General features: G+C 36.1%; 1 protein-coding gene across 1 annotated transcript in view; it reads left to right on the forward strand.

Moving 5' to 3' along the window:
* Window positions 1–24,128, forward strand: part of VEGFC (vascular endothelial growth factor C) — a 73,465-nt gene extending 49,337 nt beyond the window's left edge. The window contains exons 2-7 of the mRNA XM_063402173.1: window positions 6,017–6,230; window positions 8,201–8,391; window positions 15,608–15,759; window positions 18,404–18,513; window positions 18,746–19,076; window positions 23,595–24,128. Of these exons, the coding sequence (XP_063258243.1) occupies window positions 6,017–6,230; window positions 8,201–8,391; window positions 15,608–15,759; window positions 18,404–18,513; window positions 18,746–19,076; window positions 23,595–23,709 (1,113 nt within the window). The 3' untranslated portion in view covers window positions 23,710–24,128. The remainder of the gene's footprint in view (window positions 1–6,016; window positions 6,231–8,200; window positions 8,392–15,607; window positions 15,760–18,403; window positions 18,514–18,745; window positions 19,077–23,594) is intronic.
* Window positions 24,129–25,013: the final 885 nt, after the last annotated feature.

A 25,013-nucleotide genomic window follows, 5' to 3' on the forward strand; every position in this document is an offset into this window, starting at 1 on the left:
GCCATAGTGAATAGAAGTCACATAAAGCACAATATAGTTCAGACTCTTTTATTTATTTATTTTGTACTTTGATTCTTATTTTCTATGTTTGTCTGATGTGCTTTGTAAACTCTTTGGAGTGGAGACTGATTCTAATCTCTCTGTTGTCATGACGTTTTGATTTAGTTCACATTAATTGCAATGGTCTTTCTACTAAAATGAAGTAATGTGAAATAAAATTTATGTTCACTGTTACTGTTTGGCTTCTGTAAGGCACTGTTTTGTTGCTTTATTTAATGGTAACTTAAAATTCACAGCTACAGGCATCCAAGTTTGCTGGTGACAAATGGGTGCATGGGAGAACAAAATCAGGGCTTTTCTAGTAAGACCATAGAAGCGGGCATAAAAGTTGAATTTAATTCTTAACTATAGCTATAATTTTTAATTAGAATTTTTTTTTACTGGCACTACCTTCTAAAAAACTAGCGCTGAAATACATGAAAATTGCAATAAATTATTATGCAAGTGAAGCATTTATAAATACTTTCCTCTTGCAATATATCCCTTTGCTTACAAGTCATTTCAACATTCAGATTTAAATACTTGATTTTTAATCCATTTCAGTCAATCAATAAATACAGAATATAAGTGTCCTAAAATGGAGGGCTTTATAGACAATATTTTCCTACTAAGAATTGTCCACAAAATCCTTGGAAATGAAATGAGCTGACAACTGTATTCAGATACATAAGGTACTGTTAAAGCACATTGCACCATCAATTATGTGTCAAGCATGCTGCCAAATATTAAGTGTTCTGACCTTTGTTATTAATAATAGAGACAAACACTGGGAACATATGAAAGATAAGTAATGTAATGCATGGAAAATCTGTTATACATCTGACTTCGTTAATGGATATAGAGCCTATTTGGTATCCTGCCCTTTCCCTTGCAAGCCATAATTTTATGAAAAACTGGATGTACCATGTAATGGAGAGACACATTTGTGAAAAATATTCTTTGATAGAACAAAATGGTCTGAAGTTAAGTAAATAATAGCAAGAGCGTACTTGTCATCAAGCTTTACACCTTTACTTGTATGCATTTGTAATTTCCTGTTTCTCATGAAAAATGTGAAGTTAATGAAATGGAGAAATGTATGTTTATTGTATTTTCCATTCATACTTGTATTTTTAGGTTGTTATTTTGCTTAATATAGCCTATCATCTTGTAGAATTTGGCTAGTCAAAGATTTAATCAGTGTCTTTCTCTAGAATATATCCTCTAGCATATTTAGATGTTCATGCAGGACAACACTGATAACAGGTAAAAATGACTAAAAATTGTAGACTGGTCAACCAGAGAATAGAGATAAACACTTGTGAAGGGAGTGGTCATTAAAAAAAAGTTCAAACCCCAATCCCTTAACTGACTTGAAAATGCCAAGAATATAGAAAGCATGGGATAGAGACAACTGTTTACTGTGCAATCACTCTTGGCACTATCCTGTTTCCTTCTTAATGTAAAACATAAATACCTGAATGCATTACCAGTGAAACATTAAGGACTTGGTCCATGATTTCATTAGGAGCAGTCTGTAATTATATAAAAATTAACTGTTTAAATTTATCAAAAAGCTGTCTTCAGTCCTAAAAGTCATAGATTTTCTCTTATTAGAACCTTTGGTAATGTTCTATTGCTTTTTTTTTTCCCCTCCCTTTGAACTTAACATTTGGGAATAACTAGCTTGATGACAGTAATTGCAGCTACAAGTCATGTTTCTTTCTGAACTTCACTAATCTGCACTTGCATAAGAAGAATGAAAAATGAGAGCTCCTCTGATCTCTAGTACATTTTTGTTGATGTTACTTTCTTTCTGTCATCATATATTCTAAATATGGTTTTAGATCTCAGTTGTTTTATAATGGAAATCTAGTGTCCTACACTACAAGCCAATGCATAATTAAGAAAGAGCAAAGAATAAAAAATATGGACCAAGACAGTTTATTTTTATGAAATTACCAAAATTTACACAAAATTAAAAATGTTGCCAGACTACTATGATATTTACAGAAGCAGATTCATTCTTCCCTTAAAAATTAGGAAACTCTTTCTAAGGAACCTTGATGATATGATGCTTATCCTGTATGCAGGATGTACTCTTATAATGATCCAGAACTTAAGGTTTCATTTGGTGTTCGTGTCAAGACATTTGGCTGTTCTACAAAATTAAATCTCAAATTCCTTAAACAAGTGTTCCTCTAAACAGTTTTTCACAGGTGAGACTAATTTGCTGCAGTTAAAAAATACATAGATGGACAGGAAGAGATCGTTGATCTGTATCTCAAGGTAACACTGTAATCATGTTGAAAAATCAAGACATATTTTCTATTTTTTTTTGTTCCCTAACTCTGGGCACTAGGTGTAGTGTATTTAGTACAGATATATGAATGTCCTTCTCCTTTTCTTTCAAATTTGGAGAAGAGGTTAGAACAAAATGCCTCTAATGATCAAATTGTTTTTCCACAGGGTAAATTTGAATTGAAGCCATCTTTACAAGCATATGGCTTTATCAAGCTAAGCAGAAAATACTTCAGATGCAATAATGATGAATTTTTTTTTAAAGTAATTTTATATTTCTGCTCCAGAAATTGTTTTCCTTTTGTTTATGTTAAGTGAGTACTCTGAATTACAGAATAAACTGAGTTGGAGAGGACCCATCAGGGTTATTGAAGTCAAACTCCTGGCTTTGCACACAGCAGCCCCAAGAGTCACACCATGTGCCTGAGAGCATTGTACAAACACTCCTTGAACTCAGACAGGCTTAGTGCTGTGACCACTCCCTGGGGAGCCTGTTCCAGTGCCCAATCACCCTCTGGGTGAAGAACCTTTTCCTGAGATCAAAACTAAACATCCCCCAACTCAGCTTCTTGCCATTTCCTCAAATCCTGTCACTGGTCTTTGATGAGATCAATGTCTGCCCCTCTGCTTCCCTTTGTGAGCATGCTAAGACCACAATGAGGTCTCCCCTCAGACTCCTTTAGACTGAAGTGTTCTCAGTCACTTCAGACCCTTCACCAACCTTCCTTTGGACCCTCTCTAATAGCTTGTTTGTTTCATTTTCTTTTATTTTGAGGCACCCAAAACTGCACCAGCACTCAAGGTGGGGCCACCCCAGTGCAGAGCAGAGGGGTACAATCCCCTGCCTTGCCTGGCTGTGCTGCTGTGCCTGATGCACCCCAGGACTGGGTTGGTCCTCCTGGCTGCCAGGGCACTGCTGACTCCTGTCCAACTTGCCATTGACCAGGACCCCCAGGTCCCTTTCCACAGCACTGCTCTCCAGCCTCTCCTTCCTCAGTCTGTTACACACAACTGGGGCTGCCTTGTCTCAGGTTGTAGGCACATGGCACTATAGCCCGTGGAATATCCAGGGTAAAACAATACTTTATTTCATTTGATACCATGCTTAACTAAAGCCATTAATTTCTTCATATCTTGAGTTTTATTCATACATATTTAATACATGTATAAAAAAGTTTTGTCCAGCTGAAATGACATGATTTGATTGCCTGATGAAAGAGGAATTAATCAGCATGCATTATTTTCAAGAATTTCACTTTCCTGCTCCATGCCTGACTTCTTGTGAACAAAGTAATATTGAGCTTCATTACTTATTTTCCTAATGCTCTAGGCCTGTACTTTGAATGTCTGCAACCACAATAGCCAATGTTTTGTCTACTGTGGGCTGTACAGGCTTTTAAGGATTCATCAAAGGTGACAAAGCTTTGTTTGAAATCTCTTTCCATGTTACCCCCATGACCTGCTAGAACTTCCTAGGATCAGCTACTGGATGGGTAACCCCAGGTTTTATTCCTGTGCCTTTTACATAACAGACTGGCTTCCAGCCTTGTGACAGGATATAGACGCTGTGCCATGCATATTCCCATCACGTGGCAGACATGCATCTGCAACCCTGGCATTGTGCTGGTGCAGCAACTCGCTGCCCATTACTCAAGGGCCATGTGCAGCGGCACCCTCAGGAAACAGTTTGGCAGGAGTGAGGCTGCTCAAACCCTGCCCTTCTCACCTCTCAGGAGGGGCAAGCAGCGAGTAGCCAAATTAGTTGTTTTTAAGCTTGGATTTTTGTGACACACTGATTGAGAACCTGAGTGGCATACTGCAAAGAGATAATGGGTGAAGAGGAGTGAAATTCTCAGTGTTACCAATAAATTTGAAGGCAAATCTCGAGAACTGCTTGATGCATGGCTTGGGTCAGAGATGGCCCTTCCTATGGTGACAAGGGAAAGAGGTGAAGACCTCAATGGACACATTTCTGAGACAATGCTTAGTCCTTGAAACTTCCCAGGACAAAGTCGCCTGCAAGGACACTGGTTACTGAGGCTTCAGTGAAAATATTTTTTAACTTCATAATGCTTTGTCAAATAAAACAAATCTAAAATTGGTATTAGAATAATAGGATCGCAGAATGGGCTGAGTTGGAAGGGACCTTAAACATCATCTAACTCCAGGTCCCCTGCCACAGACAGGTACATCTTTCACTACACCAGGTTGCTCTGAGCTACATCCAACCTGCCCTTGAACAATTGCAGGGATCAGACATCTACAGCTTCTCTGGGTGGCACTGTTCCAGTGCCTCATTCCCTTCACAGTTCTGTGTATAACTCTATTTACAGAAATGAGTTCTCTGAATTTGCCTTATCCTGAGGTGTTTCTGCTGTGTTTGACACCGGATAAGGGAGTAGATGCAACCATAAAATGCAGCCATTTTATACCCTTGTAGTTGTTATTGAGACAAGGAGCAGTTTTGATTCAGATGGGCTAGTTCTGAACTACCTGTTTTACTCAAGTAATGTTCAAAATCCTTGAACTGAAAGAGTTTATTTTTTGTTAGTAGTTGAACTAACTACTCGAACTAAGTTCGGATAAGAAATTGTAAAATTCTGTTCATATAGTTTTGTATTTCTGTATTTAGATATGTTTTACACTCTTACAGCCTGGTGGTTTTTTGATTAGAGCAACAGTTTTGTAGTAAACTGTAGTGAGTCTCCAGCCAGTTGATGCATTTTGCACAAAGCATACCTCTATATTTTGTGTCTCATACTGCCATCTAAGGGCCGTGCAGGCTGCGAAGGTGGCTAAAGGTTCTCGAATACTCTTCTTTCTCCATACTGCTCTTCCCTTTGGGAAGTCAGCAATTCATGGATGAGAAAGGTGGGCAGGGGATAAACACCAGTCTTTTGATGCAGTATATTTCATCTTAGAGAAACAGAGAAATCTTCCTGATAAGCGATAAACTGGAATGTAAATATCAGTCATTTAGAAAACTGTAGTTGCAATGAGTTTGTGTGAAGGGCAGAGAATAAGAAAGCAAGATTACAGGATTTGAAGTTAGGCCTGAAACAGCAAGGGAGTGTAAGGTTTAGATTCTTCAAGACACCAAAGTCCTCGTGTCCTACTGATTTAAGGATTAGTGCTTTATAATGGAATTTGTTTCTTAAGATTTTCCCTAGAAAGATACTAAATAACATTAATTAATTTCTAGGTTTGGTGTTTTGTTTGTTTGTTTGTTTTCACCTGTTTTTGCATTTCTCATTTTTTTTAATTTTCTGGGACTGAGGGAAAATGAGAAAAACTTGGTGTTACTTTAGTAGTATATGACATTAAATATAATTTAAATATTTGGGGGTTTAAGCATTCAAAATTTTATCACAAAAACTATCTTTCCAGGATAAAAATGCATTTTTTTAAAATAATCTGCAAACTGTGTTTGTGTAGGTTTAGTTCTAGTGCTTCTTTCTCACACAGATATTTTGAACTACATGGGTGATAAAGAAGTGTTGGAAGAAGCAAAACATTTCATTATTTGTCTATACAGTAATGTTGGCATTGACTGACAGAAGCAGTTTTTATAATGAGAACCCCTTTATTTTATGCTGTTTGAGTTGGTTTTCAGGCTAGTTTCTGGCAAACCTTGTGTACTAGAGAAAGTAATTAATTTTGCATGTTCCTTTGGCAGGCTCATGGAAGCAAAGACCTGGAAGAGCAGTTGCGGTCTGTGTCCAGTGTGGATGAACTCATGACAGTACTTTACCCAGAATACTGGAAAATGTTCAAATGTCAGTTGAGGAGAGGAGGCTGGCAACACAACAGGGAACACGCCAGCTTTGACACAAGATCAGATGATTCCCTGAAATTTGCCGCTGCACACTATAATGCAGAGATCCTGAAAAGTAAGTACAGGACACAGTCCATGTTCCAACACACAGTAAATGAAAATCTGAAGTCTTTTCAATTGTGTCAAAAATATTTTAAAAGCTAAGCGTTGACAATAAACCAACCTCAGCAGTTTGATAGGATGTGTTGTCTATAATATAGCATCTTTGATAGGCAGCCTTTGATAATGAAAAAAATCATTCTGCAGACATATTTTAGGTATGTCCATTGTAAGAAAGTGCTTTCTCAGCTAAGTAGAGAAAGTGAAGAGCTTGTTTTCAAGTATAAGGAATCCTACTTTTAGAGGCTGTAACAATTTTACAGAAAGCAAAGAGGATGCTAATAGTTGGATTCATTGAACTATTTCATTTCATTTTCTGCAGTTACATCACGACTGGTAATGCTTTCTTCTCTTATGCATTATGACTTTGGAGTGCTAAATAATCCACTTGTAACCCTTTCGTGTTACAAGAGGATAGTTGTAATGATGTTGTGCTAAAACAAGCAAAACAGTTTTCAAACCAATGTGCTTGAATACCTTTCAGTGTTTCAGATAGCTTGGATGAAAATATATTAACTTACAGTTTAAGCAAGTGCTTGTAGGCAGAGAAATGCAGGATTTATAGCAGGAGGTGTATTTTTTCATATAATAATGGAAATCATGTACATTAATGACAGAGAGAGTTTAAAGTACACATAAGGCAAAATTTCCGGTTTTTGTTGAATAGCTTACCAAAATCTAGTGCCAAGAGGTAATAAAGGACCTGTACAGCTGCAAGTCTGGGGGTCAAGATTATATTTTGTAAAATGCTGTGTAACATGATACAAAGTCTTTGCCCAAATCTGTGGGGATAATCTGGGCACAAAAATCATCCATCAGATTAAATCACATGCTGTACATAATTGCTAAACAGTAAGCTTTTGCTTCAAATTATACCCTTCTAGTTAACGTATTTAAATTAATTTCACATTAAGAGTATAAAATTTAACATTTCTAATATATTATATCCCAAGTGAAGTACTATGTGGGGCTGGTTAAAATTACTTTGCGGAAGTGAGCAGTACTAAAGTGCAGACTTCACTCAAGATGAGACTTGCCCCAGGTGAAGAAAGGACATGTGCAGCTTTAGCTGCTGGCCAACAGTTTGAGGCGGACGATTCTGCCCCTCTGTGCTCCAGTGAGACCCCATCAGCAGTACTATGCCCCCGGTGTCCAGCTCAGGGTCCCCCAGCACAGGAAGGATGTGGACCTGTTGGAGCAGATCCAGAAGAGGGCTGTGAGGATGTTCAGAGGGCTGGAGGACCTCTCCTATGAAGGTGGGCTGAAAGAGCTGGGGCTGTTCAGCCTGGAGAAGACTCCTAGGAGATCTAGCAGCCTTTCAGAACCTAAAGGAGGTCTATAAGAAAGACATGAGGTGTTTTAGCAGGTCCTGTTGTGATAGGAGAAGCATAATAATTTTCAGCTAAAGAAAGTAGATTCACACTAGATGAAGGGAAGGAATTTTTTGCTGTAAGTATGGTGACTTATTGGAAGAGGTTGCCCAGTGAGGTGGTAGATGCCCCATCCTGAATGAATGGAAACATTCAAGGTCGTTCAAGTTTCAGTGGAGCTCTGAACAACCTGATCTGCTTGAAAATGTCCTTGGTCATTACAAGGGTGTTGGACTAGGTGACAGGTGACCTTTAAAGGTCCTTTCCAACACAATCCAGGCCATAATTCTGTGCTTTAAGGTCTCCCCTGCCTGTTAGGTTCCCTTTTAGCTCCACCCTGGTTTTTCATCTGCTCCATGATGATATGTCATGTCCCTATGAAGAAGAAAAATCAGCTAGAAGGTAACATAGACATGTCTTTCACTGACTAAAGGGTGTGACTCTAGAAATTCACATTCTAGTTCTGAAGCTTAAAAAGGAATTCTAATTTACTGCAGGATAGTTTTGATTTTTAGCAGTTACTTTATAACATATGAAATTCCCTGTAACTTGGCAGGTATTGATACTGAGTGGAGAAAAACTCAGTGTATGCCACGTGAAGTGTGTGTGGATGTGGGAAAAGAGTTTGGAGCAACTACCAACACCTTCTTTAAACCCCCATGTGTATCCACCTACAGATGTGGAGGTTGCTGCAATAGTGAAGGACTTCAGTGTATGAATATCAGCACAAATTACATCAGCAAGACAGTAAGTTCTCACTCTTTTATTACAGTTCATGTGCTCCTTGCAAATACATTTATGTTCATGCATACTTTAAATCTTCTTATTGCTGCTATGACAAAGGAAATAGTTGATTCCAAAATACACAAGAAAAACAGCTGAAAACACTACTACTGCCTGAGAAAAATGTGCTTAACTCTCTTTTCCCCAAAATATTTTTTTATTTTTCAGAGGAAAAAATAAATTATGATAGCTCAGTCTCAATTTTGAGATTATTCATGAAACTTAATCGTCTCTCTCTCTTTTCTCTCTCTTTTTTTTTTTCTTTTTTTTTTTTTTTTTTTTTTTTTTTATATCTACCTTATGCCTGTATGGGGCAAGCACTCCATGGAAAACTAGCCTGTAATTTTATTAGTATAGACTGCTGTAGGACATGTGCAGACAGGATCCATGTTTCAAATAAAGTCTTTTAGGAAGAATGTTTTACTATATTAAAACATGTTAGTGTTATGTACCTATTTGTTTTGTTGTAATGCATCTTCTTCCAGGTCTATGTGCAGTAAGTGACTAACAACTTTTCTTCTTAAAGTTCAGGGTTAGTGCTCAGGTAGGAGTGTGCAGAGATCATGCACTGAGCTTGTGAGCTGCCTTTAAAGCAGCATATACTACATTATTCTAAGTAAATACAGGAATTATCACAGTTATTTTTCAACATTTCCCTCAAAAATAGTGTAAAAATAGTTATACTTAAAAGCATTTCCTAGAATATTTTCCTGTTATTATAGTATTTGGTAGGTTTTTGTTGGTTGTGGGCTTTTGCATCTTTTTTAGTGTAAATCTTGCTTCCTTTGTCAAGAGGATTAATCTAACTGAAGATGCAGTACATATATATATAATGAAGACCAAAAACTGCATACCCAGTTATAAAATTGAAGCCCTTAGAAATGTCACTCCTTTATCATAAAAATTCTTAGTACTCTGAGCCTTTTTTGGGGGGAGTTAGGAAAAGGGAATGTAAAGAAAACAGCAAAACTCACTAATTTTGTAGAGTGCATTTTCTGCCCTTATTTCTCACCAAATCTGTCTGTCTGAAATAGTATATCCTTCTAAGAATTTTCAATCCTAAATTTAGGCTTCTGGTAAGTAGTCACACAGCACAGGAGTAAGTTAGCTCAAATAGCTTAAATGAGGACACTTACAGCACTGACTTTGTTCAAGCCTTACTGTTTCTCTCATTATTAGAAGAAACTATTGTCTCAATTCCACTTGCTTGAAAGATGCAAATACAGTTTTCATTTTAAAACCCGAGAAATGGGACTTCACTTTTTTTAATATATTGGTAAAGTTTAGGTTACCAAAATAAAGGATTATCTTATCACAGAGAGAATTGTTCCAGATAACATTAGAAACTAGATTCCCTAGTTTTTGAGCACTGTATCAGTTTGGCCTTTCTCTCCATCTTACTGTTCACATCTATCGAGTGAAGTAATTATTTACGCAGTAGAAAATGTTTGGCACTGAGTTTCCTTTTGAAATTATTGATGGTATTGGTGATTATATGATGTAGGAGTAGTTAAAGATTTGAGAGACTCTGAACAGGAAAATCTTAAAGGTCTTATTTGAAAGAAGGGGCAAAAACACTGTTTTCGTATTTATTCTGTGAAAGCAAGCAATTGTATCTATGAGTTTTGCATCTTGCATCTGATTTCCAGTTTTATCTGGTCCTTGATGGAATGCAGTTTTAAAAAAACCCTTTATAAGGGAAAAGACCTATAGCTATATCTCTTCCATCTGTCACCACCTCAGTTTTTTTTAAAGTATTTAACGACAGTTCACCCCATATCAGATAAGAATTAGGAAGAAAGAAAGTACTGAGTTCAAGATCTTCTGCGTAATTGAGGTACCCTACACATCTATTTTCACACAGTTTATCTCATTTCCTGAAAGAAATAGGAACAAATAGTTTTCTCATAGTTCACCAATTTTTAACCTTATTTTTTGTGCATGAACTCCATAAGATAACTTCATACTCTTCACCCTGCAGAAGAAGTTTTTAATGGGAAATTAATTTTTCAGCTGGAGCTCTTACTGTGAGGGCAAGCTTTAGCATTGGTTCCAGACATTAAAACATAAAGAAAGATTATATCAGCGTTCATCAAAATTAATTAAAAATGAAAGAAATAAGCACAGACATTATTTTTATAGGGGACAAATCATAGATTTCCAGTAGAATGGACCAGGTCAGATGTTCCCAGATTGCCTTGTGGAACATAGTGGTGGTCCAGAGCAAGGTCAATAGTTTTCTAGGTCAGGCTGTGTTCCTTCTTTCTAGCTACTTAACTTTATTACGAGAAAAGTAGAAAAGTATTCTTCTTTTTTTTAATACAATTTTTTCCCAAAACCTGTTTTTGTAGTTGCTAGGGGATGTTTATACAACTGGGATTGAGATATGAGACAACTTTTTAATTAAGATATGGTACAAGATCTGTGATAATATTTGAAGACTCCCTAGACTAATTCACAAACTGCAGTAGATCCTCTCCTGACTGCAGTAGCCCAGTTTGTAAGTGGTGGCTTGTCTAGTAAGGATGTGGGGAAATGTGACTGGTTGAGTTTTCATTTTGTGGTGTGGTTGTTTGGGTTTTTTCTCTAATTTGTTATCAAACAGCTGTTCTCTCTTGGCACAAATAATTCAACAGTGGTTATGAAGATGTGGAACTACCTGGTGCAGATATAGCCTGTCCCTCAGCAGCATGTTTTTATGCCCCACCTGTAAGCACTTCACACTAGATGAAGGGAAGGAATTTTTTAGGGAAGCAGAGACCAGATGTCAAAGAGCTATTTTATCCCATTCTCCCTCTTGGCTGTCAGGAAGGACTTTTTTTTTGGCTTCTTTTAGATCAACGTATTGTAAAGGTCCTAAATCATCTTGTTACACGGTTACAGTCATAGTTCCTCAAGGGAAAACATCTATCCAAGCAAATCAAAATTAGATTTAGAGGAGATTTTCTCACAGGAAACAAGTTAACATCTTGAAATTGCTTGCCCAGTTTGGGTTGTACATGGTGTTCTTTTTTACAATTCAGAGATCTGCCCCAAGAATATTCAGTTGTTTCCAACATTACCATTTCTACCTTTTCCCAAGCATATTTCTGTTAGACCAATTATTGTAGTGATATTGTAGGTACTTTTAATAGTGGGAGATATATCAGCTCCAAATGGTTTTTCTTAATATTTATGGGAAAAGAAAGGGACTAAAATAGAAAAAAAAGATAGAATAAGGAACTCAAGCATATTAAATAAACATCAATTTATTATATCAAACCTGTTGTTATATCCCACATAAGCTTTGAAATAGTTTTTCAAGGAAGTTCAACAGTAAAATAATCATGATGTGCCATTTCACAAATAGTTTATTTTCATTCTTTTCAATATAGAGGTGTTTAGTTTTGAAATCAGTCTTATGTCCTTAGTTTAAAAATCTCTCTAGACATATTGTACTGTGTTACACTGGTTATATTTGGCTGGCCTTACTGACACTTTAGAAAGTGCAAAGATCATAAGTGATGGAAACTTAGACTCAATCAGTTTCAGGGAAACTTGCCAAAATAAGCCACAGCCCATCAGAAGAACATGGGGTAGTTAATGTAAATCTCGGGGAAAAAAAACTACATAAATCCTGTATTTGAAAAGTATCTAGAATGATGGCCTTCCCATGTAATAACAGTTTTGATATATTTCAGAAGTCAGTGAGGATAATAACAATTTTATGTGTGCTGATATAATGGATATTTGCACATATGATGATAGTGCTGAATAAATTATTTTAGTCACTGAAGCAAAGAAATAGTTTGTATAAAAAACCTCAGTTTTTCTGGTAAGTACGCTATGAAGTCCTTGTAATGTAAAGAAGAAGCCATCAAGGCCATGGTTCAAAATTATATGCCTTTTGAGGCTTTGAATAAACTGGTCTAGTGTAAGGTATCCCTGCCCATGGCAGAGGGGTTCTAATTAGATGACCTCTAAGGTCCTTTCCAAATCAAACCATTGTATGATTCTAAGGATCAGTGAGAAGGAATATATAGAAAATTACTTTGTCAAGAGTTCTAATAGCATTTTTGTCAACACATTCAGATATTCCCATCTTCTGTTAGATTTTTTTTTTCTAAGTTTAAAATCATATGAAGTTCTAGGTTGTGGACAGTACTTGGAAGAGAAACCCTAGAAATGGTGTGAAAGACTGGAAGACCTGCCATCTGTCTTTCTGTGATAAAACAGCCTTAGACTGGCTGAATAGCAGGTGTTGAATTCTTATTAAATGCATTAATTATTTATGGCTTTCAATTGTTCTTCAATCACACAGAGCTTCTGTTAGTATGTGCTGAACTCTGAGATTAACAATGTGTCACTGATTTATGTTTACAATTAGCAGCTTCTGGAGGAGGACAGAGCTTTGTGATTATGTGGGGGAGGTTTGGGTTTTTTCTTGTATATATTACTCTTTAGTTGTACAATCGCTTATTGCTTCTGTTGCTTTCCACTGGTTTCCTGACAATGCAGTATTGCTGACAAAACAGTACAGGACAGCATGGACAAGTTGAGTCTATTGTTTTCTTTTCTTTGCCTCTGACTAGAGCAAAACTCATAAATTGCTGTTTCATTTATTATAACTAACATTTTTCAGAGCAATAAAAGCTTTCCACTTTTCAAAGACTTCTCTAATCCCTGCTGCTGTCAGATCCTGTGTCCTTCTGGGACTGAAGCTCATTCAGTGTAGTCTTTGGTACTGAATATCTGTATTTAAGCACTGGTACCTGAAGGAAATGGCTTTTCCCTTTAGAGTGAATTAGTCTGTTTTTTATTGTATTTTAAATTTGGAAAGGAAGAAAAGATTTGGGCTTCTAAGAATGCAGTAAACCAGTCTTTTAGAGAATGAGGGATCAAACAGAAATGTAAGCCATTTGATCTCCAAGAATTATCAATTTGGGCCATGTGAGTACCAGCAATAGTAGCCACAGCCAACAGTGGTGCCAGAAAAAGAATTGAGAACCAGCCTCATACATAGATGTTATGAGGCATCATACATAGATGTTATGAGGCATTTTTGATAGAAATATCCTTTCTAGGTATTGACATTTGGCTGTTAAATGTTGCCAGGCATATCCTATAGTGACAGAGGATATTGAGCTTGTTGTTCTATTGAATGAGGAAAGTGAGCAAAAAATACATTGTAGATGTTATCATAAAGCATTGTTTATGGTCAGGTTTTACATATTCTGAAGTGTTTTACTTAGATGAAGATTCAGACATAACCTATGCACGTTGAGAGTTTATTCACTTAAATAGTTCACTGAATAAACAGTAGCAACTCTTGGGTGATGTAAAGTACATTACTGTTAAGAGAATTTATTTGAACAAACTGAAGGTAATTTGAGGAGGTCAAGGAAGCTAGTCTACCTTTATATTGTTTAACTAGACTTTTTTCTCACTGTACCACTGAAGTGTTGATGGGAATAGTTGTTAGCAATATTCATCTCCAAACTGATACTTTTCACAGCTTTAATGTGAGGATAAATGTAAATTAACATTAATTCACATTCACCATCATTTCCATTTCCACTACCGTAATTGATACATCTCAGCTGTTTTTGTGAAATTTCTATCAGTGATCTCCTGAAGCCAAATAGGACAGTTGGGCAGGGACCTACCTCTTTTAGGTGCTTTGGAAATATAGCAGTCGTCCTGAGCTGCCATCTCCAGTGGTCTGGAGTCTGCTGTGCTTGGCAGCATGGCAAATTGATCTACTGCAAGAATACAGGAAGAACATGCACTTGTTTTCCAGCTGCAGTTAGGTCCATTCACAGACTCATGCTTGTTTAATTTTCTAAGATTTATCCATTCTCTCTGTAGCAGATTTTTATTTCAGCTTCAGAAAAAGCAAGTTCATACTGTCACGAGAGAACAGAAAAAACAAGATTCTCCTTATGTGTGTAATATTGTAATTAAATTCATGCTCTTTATTCTGTCCATGAATTCATAGATATCTTATAAGAATCAGCTCTTTAAGTAGGTGAATACATCCCATAATGTTGTATTTTATATTTTGAAGCATTGAAAATTACCAGTATTCGATTACATTTGCATGCTGCCTATATGACATACTCCAAAGTTGCAGATTTTTAAAGAACATTGCAAATATATCTCACAAAAAATTAGTCTTTTTATACAATCTTACCAACTGGAACTTGAATAAAAACCAATTACCATTTTTAAAGGTAGTAAAATCCCCAGAAGAGCAGAAATGTTCTTAAATGTATTTGGAAGGATGACTGAACAGCTAAAATGCAGCAGTTCACTGTTGCCCTTCTTAAACAAAATAAAGAAAACACCTTTTAGACTTTGACCTAGTGTATTTGTCGTAACTTTTCAGGAGATTATTGAGACTTGCCTCTTACAGCAAAACCACTAAATGTGATAAAATTTATGTACTGAACTGAAAACTGAAATGAGTGTCTCCGTTTTTCTGTTATCACTTCTTCAGTTTTACTACAAGGTGTCACTGAAGTTGTCCTTTTTCACAAGCTGAACTATAATTCCCACTAAAATTAAGATTTTGTCAATTCACATATGGATTATTTCCTCAATAGTGGATATTTCTTAATATTTTGTAAAACAAAATGAATAGTTCAATATATATTCCATCAGGATAGGCATATAGCTTGTGCAGATACAAATACTAAAAATTTAAAAAACGCAGTATGCTGTAGTTCAAGCGTTACTCATCCAGAATTGGTTTGATCAAAGTCCACTCTACTGCTGTTTTACATAAGCTTTTGTAATTGTACAACTGGTATATTGGGTGGTAACCTGCTGTCTTCTTTTTATCATTCTTCAGCTTTTCAAAGCACCTTCCAAATGTTTCATTTTGGATTTTTTTAAAATGCTGCCAATTTGAAGTCATCTCCTCTAGAAAAATTAGTTCTTTGAATATTTTCCTCTTGTATATTAAATGTCGTAGTAAGCAAATTGGCACGTAACAGGGTTTAACATTAAAAACGTTAATTTTCATGCCATAGCCATTGTATTCATTTTGCACATAATAATTATTTAGCAGTATAATTGAATGCTGGAAGACAACAAAAAAAACCTGAACTTAAATTCGTGATAGGTTTTTCCTATGTCCTGACATCAGTTTTGGTTGGACCTGTAAGAGAAGTTCTTTGCTTTGCTTTGCCTGTTGTAGCTGTTTGAGATCACGGTGCCTCTGTCGCACGGCCCCAAGCCCGTCACGGTCAGCTTTGCCAATCACACCTCCTGCCGGTGCATGTCCAAGCTGGATGTTTACAGACAGGTCCACTCCATCATACGGCGTTCCTTGCCAGCAGCACAAGCTCAGTGAGTATGAGGCTTCTCCTTCCTTTCACGTTGTGAGCAAGCCTGTATGATTCAGATTTAAAATACTGCTGGGAAGTTTTCACAGTTAGGGTGGGCGAGCTGTGCATAGCAGTAGCAGAATGCATTCTGCAAGGGAGCTGCCATTATGTTACACAAAGAGAATTTTGCTAAATTACAATCACCTTTTTACCCAGTAGAGAAACTGGAGAGAGGTGACTTAAAACTCAAGAATAACGTGTGTGGGATTTGCTTGATGGAAGAGCTACAATCTGATTAATAGTTAAAAAAAAAATCAGCAAAATAAATTTCTTTTTAAAAGAAAAGCCAAAAATATATTTGTAAATAATTAGGAGACAACATTTTTCTCTCCATCTGTATTTTTATATTTTAAATGCTTTTTTTAAAAAGGCTTTTTTTAAGAGAATCTTCAACTTACAAATCTTTTTAGACATTTTCATATGCCAAAGGTGCACATAAAATAGAATGAAAGGGGAAAATAAAGGGTTAATTGTCATTCTACAGAAGTAGCCAATTAGTAGCCAGTAGAAGTAGTATATTGCTTTTTTGTGTGTGTTATTTTGAATGGAAAATGTCACAGAACAATCTGGCACCAGAAACCTGATTTTAAGTTACTAAAACAGTTGAAGATCTCCTTGCGTAATTTAGAGGTCTGAGGGATGATTTTATGATGTATAAATATTTAGGAGGTCAAAAATACATAACGGACTAACAGTTGCTTTGAGGAAGAATCAGTAAGCCACAAGCCAAACTGGAATGCACTGACATTTTTAATAAGCGGAGTGAGTAGAACTTCTCAGAGGTGTTAAGCATTCGCTTCTGTGGTTTTATTCAATTTAAGTCTGGATGTTTTCTGACATGTTCCTAAACATAGATTATATTCTATTTGAGTTTAATTTATTAGAATTTTTCATCAAAATATGGATCATGAACAGTGGCTTGGAAATAAATCTATTAATAATTAGTTTAATTACATAATTAACGGGTTATTAAAAAAACCCCAAAAGTCAAGAAGAAAGTCAAATTATGTTGACTCTCTCCAGCTTCTCAGCATTTCTAAGTTAAGAGCAGTTGCAATGACCAGTGCAAGAGTTTATTCTAGCCAGGAAACAGCTACCTGTAGTTGAGGGAGATGAGAGTACAGATACCAGGACTTGGACCAGCACTCACAGGTAGCTCTTTGCTTCAACCAGAGGTAAGACAACATAGTAGTAGATCAGAATATATAAAGGTCTTCTTTACTGTTACTTACTCTTTTTAAATTTAGAATCTATGGCTTTATGCAATAAAACAGGCAGGCAGGTTTGGTTTTTTGTTGCTTGGTTTGATTTGGTTGGTTTGGGATTTTTTAACAGAATACAGTAATAGGTGTCTAAATTATCCGTACTGTTTCTAAAGCGGAATTGGAAGGCAGGCTAAAGGAAGTGTATGCCGAGTGAGGCAGCAAGAGCGAGATCATTAGTGGAATGAAATCAGGAAACACCAGTTTGATAAAACATGAGGCGATGCAGGGTGATGTTCAACCACAGCAGTTTTTACAAGCAAAGTGATTTAGTGTGTTGAAGGCAAGTGGTGCACTTGAATGATGATCACGGAAGAATGTCCCAGCACTTGCATTTTTGAATGTGTGAGTAATGGTGCTCAAGGGAATGAAAAGTGCATCAAATGTGTCATATAGGAGTTGTCTTAAAAGATTATAGAAAGGATTTTAGAACTACTACAGAAACAATGAATAATCTACACAATCCGGATATATGAAGTTAGGCTTGACTTCTTCAAATATGTAATGTCAGCTGTGGTGATAAAGAAATTGCAAGCAAGGAAGATGAGAAAATACACATAAATATTCTATCAGTGATTCACCGGATAGCTCAGTTCACTCATTCTTTCAAAAGGCAACAGCTGCTGTTTGAATTTTTAGCTTTCTTTGCTGCCGCTACCTTGGCTGCAAACTGTAGCAGGAAAAGAGGACTAAAGTGTTAACTTGTGTATTGTCTTTATTTTTAAAGTGAAGAGGCATCACTGATGAAGTCCAAATCTTTAGGTTGGAGAAGGCTGGCCAGAATGAGTAACTAATGAGAAAGTGTCAGCTAATGGTACATAACTTTCACATAAAGTGAAATGGAATCTGATAAACTGATTTTATTTTTTTTAAAGTTTAACTACAGCGCTCATTGAGAAACTATTATCTGCTGTCTTTTGATGTCTTAAATTTGAAAACATTTTTGTACTTCAAAAAACAACATGGAAAATTATGCCTGTTACCATGCAGTATTTGGCATGCAAAAGAATTTTTATACTCTTCTAAATGAAGCTTATGTTCTAGGGTTAGGTCTGTTTCCAAACAACATCAAAGTACAATAGTACAAATATCACCTTCTAGAAGCTGGAGCTAAAACTTGAAATGTGAGAAGGTTTCTTCAACAGATAGTTCAGAATCTCTGTAGTGAGGAGAACCTTTATTACCAGATTTGACAGGAATAAAAATAAAATTATGTATGAGCTGACACTCTCAGAAAGATATTTGCAGTGGAGAGAAACTAAAGCAATCAACAGCTAAAACAGGGGGTGGGGTTTCTCCTTGAGTTCTTACAGTAGTATATCAACGGCATTTTTAATTTCACAGGTGTCATGTGGCAAACAAGACCTGTCCGAAAAATCATATTTGGAATAATCAAATTTGCAGATGTTTGTCACAGCATGATTTTGGTTTCTCTTCTTACCTTGGAGACTCTGGTAAGCATTTTCCCTTAAAGCATCAAATGTCATTCTAAAGACAAGAAGTTGTAGTAATTATTTGTATCTTTTTCTGTATCAATGCTACTACTGGTTGTTGCCTTTCTTTAGACATGTGCTTGTTTTTGAAACACCATAAAATTATGGACTTGCTTATTTCTTCACATAAAAATAGGTGAGAGAGTAGACACAAAATTCTGGTACTAGTGCAGCTTCTCTGATGTTTTTCTAGACACATCTGAAGGATTCCATATTTGTGGACCGAACAAGGAGCTGGATGAAGAAACCTGTCAATGTGTCTGCAAAGGAGGCGTGCGGCCCTCGAGCTGTGGACCTCACAAAGAATTAGACAGATCATCGTGTCAGTGCATGTGCAAAAACAAACTCATCCCTGCTTCCTGTGGGCCCAACAAGGAATTTGATGAAGAAAAGTGCCAGTGTGTATGTAAAAAGACCTGTCCTAGACATCAGCCACTAAATCCTGCAAAATGCATCTGTGAATGTATAGAATCTCCCAATAAATGCTTCTTGAAAGGAAAGAGGTTCCATCACCAGACATGCAGGTAAAACCTCAGTTTTTATTTCTTTTGTTCTGTTCAGAGCCTAAAATTTTGGGTTGTGACATTAGCTGTCTCGTTGAGTTGCTCTATAGCTTAATTAAACAGTAAGCCCATCATCAGTTCCTTTTATTTTCTAGGACTTCTAGAATTTCTAAAAGGAAACTAGTAGGCATAGTAAATATTGTAAAGCATGTGTAGCTTCTAGTAGTCTTATGACTGCTTCCTGGAACTTTTCATCCTTTTCCTTTTTCTTCCTGGTGAAAATGAAGTTCAAACTCCCTGTATGTTATCGTATTTAAAATCCCACTCTATTTTTCTCCAAGTATTGAAAATTGCAATTCAAGTAATTCAAATATTCAGATAACTCAAATATTCCTAACTAGATTTCAGTTCTTAGTTCTGGAGATAACATTTTCATTTCCATCTGCTAAATTTTGGAATCACCTATCTCTGGATGATTTTTGTCAAAAGTGGACATATATAACTACAGAACTGAGTGCCTGCGTTCACAATTTCAAATAAAATTTAATCAGAAAGAAAATTCCTCAATTTCTTTATACCCCAGGACCCTTTTTTTCCATGACTGCTACACCCATAGCATTAGCAGTCTATATATAAAAATATGAATAACTTTGGGTTCTGAGAAACAAACAGTATTATTTTTGCTTGGTATATTACGTGAGGAAAGTTTTCCTGTAAAGTGCTCTTGTAAATTTCTTGAACAAACTTCTCAGTTTTTTTTTAAATTTCCTACACAATGCCCTTTGGAGCAGAAAGATCACTTATTTACAATATCAGGGAAGTATTTCTCTTATATGAATGACAAATAACAATTCAGGCACAGCAAAAGGAAAATTTAAACAAACCAGGACATTTAAATGTCTGTGTATGATGCTTATAAAAAATAAACTTTATTTAATATTTAATTTAAAATGTAATTAATTGGAATAAATATATTGCTATATATATACATACATTTGATCATCTTCATAATGAAAAATGTCAAATATAAGTAGTGACACTTATGTTGAAATCTCTAAAATGAGGGAAAAGATTCTTAACTGACATTACTTGTTTACCAATATTTGGCCTTTTAAGTGAAATAAAAGTGTTGTTAGATACATCAGAAATTATTTCTTCTCTATAATTCAACTGAAATAATTACAATTTTATGTTTGCAGAGGAAAAGAAGCCAGGCTGGTTATATCAGTTTTATATATTTCAAAGCCTTTGCACTGTAGGTTTCACTTCCAGCAGTGCTACAAATATAAACCACCTACATTTTAAAAGAACATTCCCAACGGAAAAAATCGGGCACTTAAGAGGCTAAGGAATGCTATAATAAACATTTGATGTCGATTTCAGTATCTCTGTTGATTTAAAGACTTAGTATTTGAGGGAGAAAATTAAGTTCAGCCTTTTTCTGTTGTGTTGTGGTTGAATAGGATAGAGTTTGTATCACTTTCTCATTTCCAAGGACAGTATAATACAGGATGCTTTAACCTTTTTTGTAAGCTGTTTTTCTTTTGTCTTTGACTACAGAAAGGAAGGTTTATATATGTTGTTACTTTATACCTCTACAACCAATAGTCCTGTAGATGTTAGCACTGTTAAGGAAAACAGAGGGGACAAGCTCTCCTCCTTAAGAAAAGGTTTCTCACATTTTGGCTCTTTCAGCACAAGCTGTCTCTAAAAGAAATAAAAGTCCTGCAATATCCTTTTTTCTGTGAAAGATCCCTTGCTCCTTTGAAACAGCATTGATGATACAATTTAATTTAGATAATAAAAATAGAAAATGTAATAATTATACACATTAGGAACTAATAAAGTACCACTCTGTTTAGCTTTGTGTTAGACGTATGAACCCTAGACATGAGCATAATCCTGTAGTCATATCCTAGACAGCTCCCTGTCCTACAAGTAGTGCTTGTAGCTTCTGGTTTTGAAGCACTAATATTTTTGTGCACTGTACCTAAAATATCTCCACCTCTAGTGTTACACCTTGCTTCAGATGAAAAGAGCACAAAATCATCTACAAAGCACAGGATGGGAAGGGAGAAAAAAAGCTCTCAGCATACTGCTTTTTAGGGTGATTATGCTGTTTATCGGCCCAAGAAATAGCATTTGCACTTGTTTCATCTGTGGAGTTGTTAGACTGCCCACAGTGACAATCTGGGCATTTTGCATAGCAAAAATTCAAAAATTATTAACCATAAGGAGAAAGTTGCTGCTGCTTTGCCCAGCACTATGAACAGTGACTAAACATCTGTCTTAGCTCCAGCGTGCTCAGATTATCCTCATTGAAACAGACCTCTGTCACATGAAACCACTCTGTAAACAGCATTCAGACCAAATCTCTTGAAAGACCTGGTCTATTGTTCAGCAGTTTCCTAAGGAAACCACATTTATATAGTTACAATGACTCTGCTGCTATTCAGCCTGTGCTACCACCTCTAAAATTTATTTTGGTCAGTTTTGGCTGGGCCAGATAATTAGGAACTTCATCTGCTAAGCACTTTAGAGGAGGAGAGGGTCTTTCTTGCTCTGTTGAAGTGTCCCAAATAAGGGTAAGACTGAAGTAACCTGACCTTGACTACTGCTAGGCACAAACTCACATGGGAGAGGTGCTGTATAGCACTCCCAGCTGCAAGCTGAAGTTCACAAGGAGGCATGATTCCTAAACAAAGTGAACTCCTCATGCTTAATGCTTGCATGACTGCTTTTCATTGTGTAGTCATAGATGTGTGGAAGAGTTTGGCTTTGCCTCTTTTTCTTCTTACCTTAATTCATTTTACTGTCGTTCAGTGCATGAAATGGTCTGAACTTTCATGGTAGGAGTAACAAAAAGGTGAGTTCAGTGTTTCATCCACTGCATCTCTGTGGAGTACCTTTTTCCCAGAACAGATCTATTGCTGGTTGCCTATTTGCTCACAATATTAGATCCTTTCACAAACCTTTTTGTGGCCTTTTACCACTATTTCCAAACTTTTGGGGGAATAGATCAGTAGGGCTTTGAGAGATTCCCATGGGCTGCTACACTGATTTCAAACATTTATTAAGTGGCGCAAAATAATGCTACTCCCTTAATTACAGAGTCCACAATGGTGAACTAATCTATGATAAATGACATTGAAAATACTGCACATGTTGTGACCAGTTAATAAATATCCCATTTGCAGTCTTCCTCATTCCTTATCACTTTCCTCATAGCAATATTCATTGGTTGAACTACATGGTGTGAATTAATGTAACTGTAGTGCAGGCCTGGTATCATAAACAAATTATTGCAAAGTAGTAACTTAGTGTCCAAAGCAAGCACACAACATACTAACTTATTTGCAACAGTAAGTGTAGCCACAAGCCTGAAACAAGAATTACCTAGGGAAGAGGAGAGTGACATTGCACAATTTAGCGTGCTAGATATATGTTAAGTGTTATCGTAATAGATCATAATATCAGTGTTTCAAAAACAGGCACACGTTATTTAAACACAAGTTTTAAGTATAACTGTGGTGAAATTCAAGATATATACTTTTGTCTCTTGACCCATTGCCAGTGTCTGAAGAAATCACAGAGTTGTACTTTGTCTCCATTATACACCAGAAAGTACTTAGCATTGTTATTGTAAGGTTATTTTGGGTCAAGTTCTTGTTTTAATAGAAAAATTAAATAGGAAAAGGAAGGGTTCAGGGACAACCAGAGATACTATCTTTGTATAAGTTCTATTTTTCAGTCAAGGAACTGGTGAGGAAAACTGCTGCTGCTGCATAGAGAGATGTGACTTGTGGTTCAATGCTGTACTTCTGTTAAATTTATTTAAATAAGGTAGACACTAATTCTGTTCTTTTTGCATTAAGATGTACCAGAAATGTCATAAGAATCATGACAGAAAAATCAGAAAAGGCTCTGATTTTTCTTCAGAATGCACACAGGTGCAATATGAATGTAGATATATTTCCACTGGCTCAGAGACTGGCTGTGGGAATTTGCAACTTGAAGTATGTTCTCATTTTCACGATCAGAGCCACAGTGTAACATATGTAGACAAATCTCTCTCAGGCTTATTGAAGTAGTCAATAAGATGAGAAACGGTCCTGGGTAGGAGGAGGATAGATATGGTTATCACCTGATTCTGGATTACCACCTCCAATTTGCAGCATGCAGTAGGTTATAAAAAACCAATTTCAGCACAGAAATATATTTTGTTTTCAAACTAAAACTTTAAAAAATACTACTCAAGATTAGAATGCAACTACAACCAACAGTGTAATAAAAAAAGATCCACATGTATCTGTTGCAATAGAATAATTTCTCTTCAGTATCATCCATTATTGTTTCATTGTCTTTTGTGAAAAATAGTTAAACTAAAATTGTTGCAAGAACATAAATTAAAATATATGTATTTGTAGGAATTCAATACCCCATTGAGAAACAGCGATGTGAAGGCACACAGATTTCTGCTTCAGTTAAATATAAATGATCCTGTTATATTAATGCCCGCTTTCTTTTCCCTTTCTTCAGTTGTTACAGACCTCCGTGTACAGTGCGGACGAAGCGCTGCGACGCCGGGTTTTACTTCAGCGAAGAAGTGTGCCGCTGTGTTCCCACATATTGGAAAAGACCACTCATCAATTAGCAGAGAGAGCACTACCTGCCATGTCGGTGTACATTTTTCCATTAGAACAAAAGAACGACAGAAACTTTGCTAATATTTGGAATTAAATGTTCACCAGAGACCCTGTGGGGCTTTCAGAGACAGACTCGTGCTTTTCGCAGGACGGGGAAAGCAAATGTAGAAAACAACTGGGGCTCACGTTTTGTAAAGAACTCAATAAGGACTTGTTTTCTGTCAATGACCAAACAGCCTAGGTTCTCCTTCTTGTGATTTTTTTTTTAAGAGATAATGACTATATAATTTATTTCCACTAAAACCATCGTGCAGCATTTCTGTTTATAGCAGTAACAATTGTTAAAGCTCACTGTGATCAATATTTTTATATCATGCAAAATATGTTTAAAATAAAATGGAAATTGTATTATATAATGGTGAGAATGTTTAATCATCTGCGTAAAAAGGAACTCAGATTCAGCTCTACTTTCTGGATTCTTAACAGGTAAAGAAGCAATGAGGAGAAAGCACTTTTATGAAGGAAGGCTGCAGACATTTTCTTGTACCTGTTGTGTTTGCTATTTGGAATAGAGTTATACTGAGGGTTTTGTGAGACAGTGATATTTCTGTCTCTAAAATGAAAGTAGCAAAGAAGGTACAATCAATAACAAGGAGATTCTGTACGTTGCCCAAGTATAAGGACTATATTTAAAGCACTGCAGCAACTACTTACATTCCAATATATTCATCTCCTATTTCATTTCTTGGTGTCATTCCCAAGGAAAAATATAAAATGACATCTGTTCAAGATTATTAGCATGAAAGTGGAAATACCAACACTGCTTTTTATTTAGTGTTAGGCTACATTATAAAGTTTACAGCTAAATCTTTCAAAATGCTTTGGTGAGTTTTACCCTTACGCAGTAAATCAGATCTCTTGATAAATGTATGCAGATGCAAATATATTTTGAAGGGGAAAAATGTGTTCTGATGGGGACATGAAAGGACTTAGACCAGTCTGCTATGGATTGACACAGGCTTTACATTAAAATGTCTCTTTCAGAAAACGTGAAATCAAACATCTATTTTAAAACAAGGTAAGATTTTAAACTTGCAATATCAGAAATTGGAGAGAAACTGTTGAGTGCAGAGCGGAACAAGCAGAGCTGCAAAGCAAGATTTTTGTGACAGGAGTGGTCAGATCTGTAAAAATAATTGTGCTAGATCTAAGCAGCTCTTCTTAAAGAGTTAATAATAAAATAGCATTACATCCTAGAACGTTGGCCAGGAGGGATTGCTTTTCTAGATTCTTTGTATTTCGTACTTCTTAA

The sequence above is a fragment of the Prinia subflava genome, chromosome 7, assembly GCF_021018805.1.
Source record: "Prinia subflava isolate CZ2003 ecotype Zambia chromosome 7, Cam_Psub_1.2, whole genome shotgun sequence".
Classification (NCBI taxonomy): domain Eukaryota; kingdom Metazoa; phylum Chordata; class Aves; order Passeriformes; family Cisticolidae; genus Prinia; species Prinia subflava.